This window comes from Diceros bicornis, chromosome X (assembly GCF_020826845.1).
Source record: "Diceros bicornis minor isolate mBicDic1 chromosome X, mDicBic1.mat.cur, whole genome shotgun sequence".
Lineage (NCBI taxonomy): Eukaryota > Metazoa > Chordata > Mammalia > Perissodactyla > Rhinocerotidae > Diceros > Diceros bicornis.
Genome location: NC_080781.1, coordinates 31061316 through 31073555, shown reverse-complemented (window position 1 = coordinate 31073555; position 12240 = coordinate 31061316). Strand labels below are relative to the sequence as shown.

The window sequence follows — 12240 nt, the reverse complement described above, 5'->3', positions numbered from 1 at the left end:
CTTAATGTCTATCAACTGGTAAATGGATAAACAAAATGTAGTATTCCCATAAAATGAGATACTATTTAGATATAAAAAGGAACAAAATATTTATTCCTACCACCACATGGATGAACCTCAAAAACATTATGCTAAGTAAAAGAAATAATATAAGAGAGACCACATCTTGTATGGTTCCTTTCATATGAAATGTTCAGAACAGGCCAATCTGTAGAGATAGAAAGCTGCCTAACAGCTGCCTGGGGCTAGGGGTGGGAACAGGGAGTGGCTGCATGTGGTCATGAAGGTGATGGCAGCATTCTAAAATTGAATTGTGATGATGGGTGCATAATCTCGTAAATTTACTAAAATTCATTGACTTGCATACTTTGATGAATTTTATGGAATATAAATTTACTTCAATAAATCTGTTAAAATAAAGACTTTGGTAGGTTTTTATAGATTCTTACCAACGATTACTTGATGAATTTGCTTTGGTGTCAAAATTAAGCTGCAATCACGTTTTTCATGGGGTGTGGATGGGCCCGATTTAAGCCCTTTGAGAACCTGTGAAAAATCACATTATTCCAAAATTAATTGCTCAATATTACCAAAATATATTTTAAGAATTTTCATGGCATAATCAAATGTAAAATATCGCACATGCCTTTCTTTTCAGAGACTTTGTCTCCTTGGATGCTATATTCCTGGTACTCAGCAACTCCTTACATTTGATCCGACACTCTGCTGAAGATATCGCCTCTTCTATTTCCGCTTCTGAGGGTGAGGGTGACTTTAGACCTGATCCTGGCTGTAATCCTATGTCTGTGTCATTATATGAATACATGTATTTCCTATGGAAATCATAATAACTAATTGAGGCCAAGTCTTTTAGAAAATACATCTGTAAATCCAAACATTCCCCATAGTACATGCTGTTGCTGCCTGACTCAGATCCACTTAAGTAGACTGATGCACTAATCTGCATAAAATTGCCCTCAACTGAGGAGACCCCATTCTCATACACCTCCTCAAGGAAGTTATGCCCACCCTACCACACCCAGGGACAGCTCACAGTCAATGACTGATATGGAGCACAAAAGACAAGCCCCTTTGGCTCAAGGCAGGAACAACTATGTGATATAATTTATCGAAGAGACCCTAGGCATCAGGCTGAGTGTAAATTTTATTTGAAACACATCATTTCCGAGTTTCCTCCCCTGCCCTATCCTGCTTCCCTTAACCTGTACAGGTTTCTCCTAAAAGAACACTCTCCAAAAATCACATGTGCTGGAATCCCTGTCTCAGGATCTGCTTCTGGGGAAACCCACCTAAGACATTCCCAAATCAAAAGTAAGAAAGGAAATAATTGCAGTTAAAGTTCAATGTTTTGCTATTTTCATATATGAAAAAGTCACTTAAATCACTAAAAAGAAACTAAAGAGTAAAGAAAAAAATTCTGGCTCTATAGGCACCATGATCTGCTTCATATTGTTTGAGGAAGTACTTTACCTCTCTGCTTGCTTCCGCAGGCGCACATTTCTTAAACATCTAATGTATCTTGTATAATAATCATCATGTGCTTTCTTTTCTATATTTTCAAGTTCAGTATACGCAAAATCAGGATCCACATAGTTATATCTTGGAATCTTTGTGAAAATCGTCCTATAATATGAACAAGTCATATTAATATTTATATATATGAATTTATTCAATCAGTATTTATTGAGTGCCACCTACCCATGCCAGGGATTGGGCACAGAATAGTGAATGGGACAGATTCTAGTCCTTTCCCCCATATCTTATTATATATCAAAATATTATTACATGTACAACTAGAGTGATATCCGATTTTCTTCTTAACTTAATCAGAGAAAATCCCTAAGGTCATTGGGATGTAATGGCATCTACCTTAGACCCACTCTTGGGGAATTAGTTAAGTAAGCAATTTGGACAGTTCTAGATTACAGATGGGACTAGATCTGAATCGGATTAGTGTTTCCTAAAAGTTAATTGCTTTTAGATCACTGTGAACAAAATTAGAAAAAAAATACAGAATAATGAATCCTTTTGTTAAACATTCTACCTTCTTAATATCTCAAGAGTTTATGAAATAACTATCAACAATAAATCTACACAGAGAAAACAATCCATAAAAGAACTGCAAACTACTTATATCTCATATTCACTCAACTGGGTTCATGCTCTTTCTTTTCACCCACCATATATTTTCCATAAAAAACAAAAAGTACAATTCTTCACATCTTCTGGCCTTGGTCTACCTCAATCCTCAGTAAATTTTATTAATCATTAAGATTCTCACCCCCAATAATTAACTCATAAGTATGAACCTATTAGTCATACAGTCAGATGAAATGTAATCTAATATCCACCACCCCCCCACCCCCCCCCCGTTTTCAACAATTCCTCAATGGTTATGGTAAGATAGCTTTAACATAAAGTCTTTAACACAAAGTCTTTAAGAGAGAAACAAATGCTTTGTTATTCAAACATAGCTGTTGATATTAAATTTCCCTTCAGGCTCTGGAAACCTTAACCACCTTTAGAACCTAGAAATAATTCTTATATCTGAAGTCCCTATGTCTGTAACAGGAGAAAAGGAGGGACTTGGAAAGGAGTAATAGAGTACATTCCTGAAGCGACAAAGAGCTGGCTATTAACATCTCTAAATGCTTATCAGCTCCTTAAAGAGTAAACTTCAAGAAATACTTCTGCAGCATTGAGTAGGTGATTTTTTTAAAGGCACAAAGTACAGGGGGCAAAAATTACTATGTAAATAAAACATTTTTCCTCATCAATTTATTTAAAAAAATATTTACTGAGTACCTACTATACTCCTAACACTGTTCTAAGCACAAGACATACTGCAGTAAACAAAAACTAGACAAAAATTCCTACCTTTTTTTTTTCTACCTTATTTTCCTCTCAAGAAGTGAAAAGGTACAATGCATTAAAAAATAAAATAGCAATTATAGCTACCAACAATTTAATAAACTGTAAAATTTCATTACTTAAAGTTACTAATACTAGCCAGAAAAATAACTGGACTAAATTTTATATTTCTATTAATACGGAAAAAAGTAAATGGAGGAAAATAATTATGGCCATGAGATAAATAGGAAATGCTTAGCCTTCTTCAAAAAAATTCTGGTATTTTTATATCGTCTGATTAATACCGATTTAGACAGAAACAAAATGTTAATATTAAATTAACATAAATTAACACATTATATCTCTGTATAGATATATTTGTATAAGCATAGGAAAGAACTGAAAAAGACACATAAACAATTATTTCCAGCAGCTACCTCTGCAGGGTGGGATGGAGTGCAATGAGCCAGAGTGTGGGATGGGTTTTCCTTTTTTATACTATATAATTATTTAACATGGAGTCTGAGTGATTTTTATGCTTCTGTGTTTCATGGTACTTGTGAAATAAAAAAGAGAGAGAGGCTGATGTGGATGAGATTTGTAAAATAAAATAATAAGACAGACTATATAAAAACCCAAATTTTTCAATTGTGGATAATAAAACAATTACAGCCCAAAGATCAAATGGTATTGCCAAGAAAATGGCTGTAAAATTAAGTGAGCTTAACGACTCATCAAAGGTAAAGAGACAAGTAGAGAAAGCCCAGGGACATTATCAAGTTTAGACAGTCTACTAGTAACACAAGCAGGCAGAAAAGAAACTCATTTCAGTCTCAAATGTATAAAAACCATTCCAGGTCTAATGGCTCAGATAAAGTTTTCAGGATGCCTGGGTTTCTTTTCACTAAGCATTGGTAAGGTAGTAATTTCTTTGAAGTTTGGATAAATTTAAATTGAGATTTAACATCACTTATGATCCTAATTGGGGAGGTTTTAGTTCAATTTAGGAAAGGTTATTGGAAATGTGTCTTTGAGGGAATTGAACAAAGATGATGATGATGACGATGACAATGCCGATGACGGCTATTGATTTTTCACAATTAAAAATTTTTTTTTTAGTCTTAGATAAATACAAGCTCTCAGCCATACTTAATGAACATGATTACTCTGAGGGCTTCATATATTTGCAAAAGTGATTATTTCTATTATTATTCTCTACTTGTCAAGAGCATATTTTAAGAATCATCTGGTAAACCATTCACTTCCTGGCAAGTACACAGCAGAGGTAATGAGAGGTTAGATAAAGCAAATACAGTAGCATTCGACAACCATCTCCCCCAGTGTAAAAAAAAAAAAAAAAAGATAAAATAAATATTATTATTATTATTATTATCATCATCATCATTAGTTTGTTACAGCAGGATCTGGTAAGACCTCCGTATATCATGTTGGTCCTTGTGTCTTTCAAAATTTCAGGCTTTTAATAGAGCATGTTACCTGAAATGTTTATGCTGGTCTCCAGACCTGATACTTGCAGCTCGGTCATTGGGAAAGGCTATCAGTGCATCCTTCATTGACTCTTTACTTGAGGGATGATTGTGAAGGCGTGTCATGGTTGACTGAAGCATTGCGACAGGTGCACAGTCCTTGCATTTTGCCAAGTCTTTGATGACAAACTGTCCCGTAGGATTACTGACCAAAGGGGATATACCTTTTATAGAATTGGATATTAAGTTTCAATATGGTTTTTCGAATTTCAGCTTTCCAAATAATACACATGAATTAATACAGTAGACCAGTGGTTCTAACTTAAAGCTAAATCCCTAAACAAACACATTCAGAGAATACAAATAATTCATTTAATAAACAGACATACACAAAACAATTTAGCAAAATAATGCATGCATAAAAAATAAAAGATGGTAACTTGAAGGATTGGGTTGGGCCTATGAAACAAATTTTTATAGGTTAAAGAGAGTAGAATATCAGCAATTTCATATGGTTCAATGTATAAAAGATAATTGAGGATTAGATGAAACAGCAGCAACAAGAAAATCCATGAAATGGTCAAAACCAGTTTATACTATAGACTCAAACAAACAAGTAGAAGAATAAAATATAAAAACCATTAAAATATTTAATAAATTTTATAGATCACTAAACCAGTGCTACTCAAAGTGTGATCCTCAAAATGGCAGCATCAGCATCTATGGGGAACATGTTAGAAATGCAAATCTTTGGGCTCCAACAAAGACTTACCTAATAATCAGTGCTAGGATGTAGGCCAGTGATATCTATTTTAACAGGCCTTCTAGGTCATTTTGATGCATTCAAAAGGTAAGAACAACTAGATTAGAACATATTTGATATATAAAGCTAAGCAATTAGTATATTAATATAAACCTATATTACCCTAAAAAAAAAAAAAAAAGGTAAGTGTCCACAAGAGCTTACCAGGATTAATTTTCATCACAACTTTATTGGTGGAAGGTTTGCAGACACTGTTGAAATCTAAATATATTTGATGAAAAGCTTTCAGTGATGAAGACTGCAAGTTTTCATCTGCCACTAAGCCAATAATTTCTAGCAATTGCTTCACTTTAAAGACTCCAACTTGATGTGGAATGAATGAACATGTCACATTCTAAAAAAGAAGAAAAGTAACCAATTGCTATAGGCTGAATGTTTGTGAAACGTCAAAACTCATATGTTTAAACCTAATGCCCAATGTGATGGAATTAGGAGATGGGGCCTTTGGGAGGTGATTAGGTCATGAGGATAGAGCCCTCCTGAACGGGATTAGTGCCCTTATAAAAGAGGCCCCACAGAGCTCCCTAGCTCCTTACACGATGTGAGAATACAATAAGTCTGCAACCAGGAAGAGGGCCCACATCCAACCATGCTGGCATCCTGATCTAGGACTTCCAGCCTCCAGAACTGTGGGAAGTAAATTTCTGTTGTTTGTAAATTATGCAGTCTATGCTATTTTGTTAAAGCAGCCCAAATGGATTAAGAAAACCATATTGTACTGTTTGGAAAAAATAAAAAGCAAATCCAAAAATATTGTTTATAAAATTTTCAGGAAAGCTAGTTCATCATGGTGATATGAAAGTCTTTAAAAATATCATATGCAGCATTGACAAAGTTTTAGGATACACATTATCAGAAAATTATGTAAAAAAAAAATTAAGAATAATGGCACTGAAGCACTTCTAGATTGGCAGATTAAGGACCTCCAAAAATTTACTCCTCCACAAACAGAAAGAGAACACTAGGAAAATTTTCCAAATCAACTTTTCAGATATCTGAAAATTACCTAAAAGCTTTCAAAAATCCAAGGAGTATTTATTTAAGAAAAACTGGTTGAATCTCTGAACAAATAATAGGCTTTGTGGCATTTTTACTTGCTGCAATCCCATCCTCCTATTCCCAGTTTTGTGCACTCCTTGAAAAAAAAAAGCCTTGTAACTATGGTAGCTATGAAAACTACCAGCCTATCAGCAGCCAGTGAAGGAGAAGAATGGGTTTGGAGCTCTCCAAAAGCCCCATGCCCAGAGAATTGTCCCTATTTGCCCTGTCTGGAAGCTAGCTGAAAAGCCTACTATGAGGGCATTTCTTTAATTGACCTGATTCAGAGTTCACTCTGAGTAAATAACTCTCCCCAGGGTTTTGCTGACCCCCTCCCCTGCCAGAAAAAAGACCCAGCGGCATTTGTTGAACGCTACAACCCAAGATAACATTACCATTTAAGGCTAATAAGAGGCTAAAGAAAAAGAAAAAAAAATAATCAGAGAGTATTTGAAAAGCTCTGGCATATTCCTGGGAATCTAGATTGCCACGCACATGTGCAGGAAGATTTGAGAAAGCTCTAATCTGTCACCTCTGGCTGACTTTGAGACTCTGTACGAGGAGGACCTAAAAGCCAGAAAGAGTTGTAAACTACCTGACTCAACACTGAAGACATGCCCCACTCAACACCCTTATACAGAGGTGCTCAGCAAAGGCTGTGAGACTCATTGATTCAAGGAATTTAAGGCAATCTCTGCCCAATCATTAGCTGACCACTAAACTAACTGAGCAGACACTCGATTGGCTGCACACAACAAAGAAAATAACCTCTACAGAATTAGTCCAAAAGTCACTAAACAAATGAAACAACAACAAAGAGCAACAACAACAAATCCTGGGGGACATTTGATTTCCAGACTTGCCAAATTATATTATTTAAAACGCCCAGTTTTCAACAAAAAATTATGGGAGACCCAAAGATATAGGAAATTATGGCCAATACATAGGAAAGGTACAGTAAATAGAAACTGCCCCTGAGAAAACCCAAATGTTGGACTTACTAGACAAAGACAATAAGTCAACTATCATAAATATGTTCAAAGGACTAAAGGAAAACGTGTCTAGAGAATTAAAGGAAGTATGAGAACAACATCTCACAAAATAGAGAATATCAATAAAGTACAGAAATTGTTAAAAAAGAAGAAATCAAGAGAAGGAAATGTGGGAAACTTGCAAATACGTGGCAATTAAAAAATACCCTCCTAAGTAACCAATGGGTCAAAGAAGAAATCTCAAGGGAAATTAGAGAATACTTTGAGACAAAGGAAAACTAGAACACAACATACCAAAACTTATGGAATGCAGCAAAAGCAGTGATTGGAAGTAAATTTATAGCTGTAAGCAGCTATATTAGAAAAAGACAAAGGCCTTTAATCAATAACCTAAACTTCCACCTAAGGAAATAGAAAAAAGGAGAGCAAAGCACACTCAAAGTGAGCAGAAGGAAAGGAATAATAAAGACAAGAGCTATAATACACGAAATAGAGAATAGAAAACAATAGAGAAAATCAACAAACCTGAAACTATGTCTTTGAAATGATCAACAATATAGGAAAAATCTTTAGCTAGACTCCGCCAAAAAAAAGAGAAGACTCAATTTACTAAAATCAGAAATAAAAAAGAGAACATCACTATCAACTTTACATCAATAAAAAGGAGTATGAGGGAATACGATGAACAATTGTATGCCAACAAATTAGATGACCTAGATGACATGGACAAATTCTTAGAAAGACAAAAACTGCTGAAATTGATTCTAGAAGAGATAGAAAATCTGAATAGTCCTAGGATAACAAGTAAAGAGACCGAATTAGGAATTTAAAATATTCTGACAAAGAAAAGCCCAGAATCAGAAGACTATGATGGTGAATTTTACTGAACATTTCAAGAAGAATTAGCACCAATCCTTAACAAACTATTCCAAAAATTCAAGTGGAGAGAACACTTTCCAACTCATTCTATGACACCAGTTTTACTCTAAAGTTAAAACCAGATATACAAGAAAAGAAAACTACAGACTAATGACTCTTATGAATATACATGCCAAACTCCTCAACTAAATACTATCAAATTAAATCCAGCAACACCTACAAAGGATTATTCACTATGTACAACTATGATTTACACCAGGTTTATTTAAATATTTATCTAATATCGATTGATATTTATCTAAATATCAATGTAATATACCATCTTAATAAAATAAATGACAAAAACCACATTATCATTTGAATAGACACAGAGAAAGTATTTGAGAAAATACAATACATTTTCACAATAAAAACACCAAAAAAATACTTGGAATAGAAGAGAACTTCCTCAAGTTTATAAAGGCAATCTATATGGGCCGGCCCAGTGGCTTAGCAGTTAAGTGCATGTGCTCCGCTGCTGGCGGCCCGGGTTCGGATCCCGGGCGCGCACCTACCTACCGCTTCTCCGGCCATGCTGAGGCCGTGTCCCACATACAGCAACTAGAAGGATGTGCAACTATGACATACAACTATCTACTGGGGCTTTGGGGGAAAAAAATAAATAAATAAAATTATTTAAAAATAAATAAATAAATAAAGGCAATCTATGAAACATCCATAGCTAACATCATACTTAATGGTGAAAGACTAAATGCTTTCCCGTAGATTAGGAATAAGACAAAATATCCTCTCTTGTCACTTCTATTTAATACTATACTGGAGGTTCTAGCCAAGGCAATTAGGGAAGAAAAAAGAAATAAAATCCATCTGGGTTGGAAAGGAAAATGTAAAATGATCTCTATTCACAGATAACATGATTTTTTATCCCAAAGAATCCACTAAAACTATGAGAACCAATAAATTAGTTCAAGGTTGCAGGATACACGGTCAATACACAAAAATCAATTTCATTTTTATACACTAACAATGAACAATCCAAAAGTTAATGTAAGAATACAATTTCATTTACATAGCATCAAAAAGAATGTAATACTTAGGAATAAATATTCAAAAAGAATTGTAAGACTTGTACACTGAAAACTACAAAACACCATTGAAAAGAATTTAAAATGACATAAATAAATGGAAAAATATCCAATTTTCAAGAATTGCAAGACTTAATATCGTTAAGATGGCAATACTCCCAAACAGATTTCAGATTCAACACAATTCCTGTCAAAATCCCAGCTGCTATGGTTTTTTTGCAGAAATTGGTATGCTAATTCTAAAATTCATATGGATTTCCAAGGGTCCCAAATTAGTCAAAAATATTCCTTAAAAAGATCAAATTTGGAGGACTCACATTTTCCAATTTCAAAAATTACTACAATGCTAATCAGCACATTGTGACACTGACATAAGGATAAACATGGATAAATAGAATAGAATTGTGAGTCCAGAAATAAACTCCTACATTTATGGTCAATTGATTTTTCAATGAGTGTGTCAAGATCCTGGGAAAACTGGACGTATCTATGTAAAAGAATGAATTTGGACCTCTAAACACCATTTACAAAAATTAACTCAAAGTGGATAATACATTGAAAGGTATAAGCTAAAATTCCTAGAGGAAAACATAGGAATAAATCTTAATGACCTTGGATAGTCTATTACTACTTAGATATGATACTAAAAGCACAAGAGACAAAAGAAAAAATAAATTGGACTTAATCAAAATTTAAAACTTTTGTACTTCAAAGGACACTAGCAGGAAAGTGAGAAGACAACTCACAAAATGGGACAAAATATTTGCAATTTATATATACAATAAGGGACTTGTATCAGAATACATAAAGAACTCTTACAGCTCAACAACAAAAGCACAAATATCCCAATTAAAAATGGGTAAAGGATACTGTGTTAGTTTCCCACTGTTGCAATAATGAATTACAAACAACTTTGTGGGCTAAAACAACTCAAATGTCTTATCTTATACTTCTGTAGGTCAGAAGTCTCACTCAAGTCTCAATGGACTAAAATCAAGGTTTTAGCAGGACTATGTTAATTTTTGCAGGCTCGAGTGGAGAATCCATTTCCTTATCTTTTCCAACCTTCTAGAGGCCATGAGATTCCTTGGCTTATCACCCTCCCCTTTCATCTTCAAAGCTAGCACTGGATGTTCAAGTCTTTCTCACATCACATCACTCTGATACTGACACTTTTTCTGCCTCCTATTTCCATTTTTAAGGCCCCTTGTGATTATATTGGGCTGACCCAGATAATCCAGGCAAATCTCCCTATTTTAAGGTCAGCTGATTATCAACATTAATTCCAATTAAAACCTGAATTCTCTTTTGCAATGGAACATCACATATTCACAAATTCCAGAAATCAGATTAGGGACATTTTTAGGTGGCCATTATTCTGTCTATCACAGATACGAATAAACATTTCTCCCAAGAAGATACACAAATGCACAATAAGCACGTGAAAAGACATTCATCACCATGAGTCACTGGGTAAATGTGAATGAAAGCCACAATGACATGCCATTTTGCATCCCCTAGGATGCAAACTATAAAACTACTAGAAGAAAACATTGGGAAAAAGCTTCTTGACACTGGTCTTGGCAACAATGTTTTGTATAAGACATCAAAAGCACAGGCAACAAAAGCAAAAATAGACAAGCAAAATTGCATCAAACCAAAAAGCTTCTGCACAGCAAAGGAAACAATCAACACAGTGAAAAAACATTCTATAGAATGGGAGAAAATATTTGCAAGCCATATATCTAATAAGTGGTTAATACCCAAAATATATAAGGAACTCCTACAAGTCAGTAGCAAACAAACTAATAATTGGTTTAAAAAATGGGCAAAGGACCTGAATAGACATTTCTCCAAAGACAAACAAATGGGCAACAGACGCATGAAAAGGTGCTCAACATCACTAATCATCAGGGAAACGCAAATCAAAACCTCAATGAGCTATCACTTCACACCTGGTGGAATGGCCATTATCAAAAAGACAAAAGATAACAAGTGTTGGCAAGGATGTGGAGAAAAGGGAACCAGTTGTTTGCTGTTGGTGGGAATGTAAATTGATAAAGCAATCAGGGAAAACAGTATGGAGGTTCCTCGAAAAGTTGGAACTATCATATGATCCAAAAATTAGAAATAGAACTACCATATGATCTAGCAATCCCACTTCTGGAGACATACCCAAAGGAAATGAATTCAGTATCTCCAAGAGACATCTGCACTCCCATGTTCATTGCAGCATTATTTGCAATAGTCAAGAATGAAAAACAATCTAAATGTTCATCAAGGGTGAATGGATAAAGAAAATATATAAAAATTCATTCTTAAAAAAAAGAAGGAAATCCTGTCATTTGCAACAGCATGGATGAACCTGGAGGACACTATGCTAAGTGAAATAAGCCAAACACAGAAAGACAAATACTGCATAATCTCATTTATATGTGGAATTTAAAACAGTCAAACTCATAGGAGAGAGTAGAATGGTGGTTGTCAGGGGGAAATAGGGAGATGTTAGTCAAAGGGTACAAAATTCCAGTTATGCAAGAGGAGTAAATTCTGGAGGTTTAATGCACAGCATGATGGCTACATTTAACTATATTGTACGCCTAAAATTTGCTAAGAGGGCAAATCTTAAGCGTTCTCACCATTAAAAACAAATCATAACTATGTGAGGTGATGAATATGTTAATTAGCTTGGTTGTGGTGATCATTTCACAATGTACACATATAGCAAAACATCAAGTTGTACACCTTAAATATATACAATTCCTCTTTGTCAATTATACCTCCTAAAGCCGAGAAAAAAAAAGAACGTTGAGGATAAAATTGGGGAAGTGTGGGGCAAATATAAACTGTATATTTACTGCCACATCCCTTCAGAGCACTTTGATCTGTATTAAAATTTCTAAAGTTTCCTTTTGTTTTATTACATACGTTGTTTCTATAGTACAAAACACATACACACATACAAAAACCGGTCCATACAAAAACTTGTACTTGAGTATTTATAGCAGCATTATTCATAATAGCCAAAAGGTGGAAACAACTCAAATGCCGTCAACTGATGAATG

At 34.5% G+C, this 12240-nt stretch overlaps 1 protein-coding gene across 1 annotated transcript in view; it reads right to left on the bottom strand.

Annotated features, from left to right (window-relative positions):
* Positions 1-12240, bottom strand: part of CFAP47 (cilia and flagella associated protein 47) — a 533305-nt gene that overhangs the window by 483329 nt on the left and 37736 nt on the right. The window contains exons 9-13 of the mRNA XM_058535621.1: positions 5326-5515; positions 4369-4582; positions 1492-1644; positions 647-833; positions 450-546 (exon numbers count right to left, since the gene is read on the bottom strand). Coding sequence (XP_058391604.1) covers positions 450-546; positions 647-833; positions 1492-1644; positions 4369-4582; positions 5326-5515 — 841 coding nt within the window. The remainder of the gene's footprint in view (positions 1-449; positions 547-646; positions 834-1491; positions 1645-4368; positions 4583-5325; positions 5516-12240) is intronic.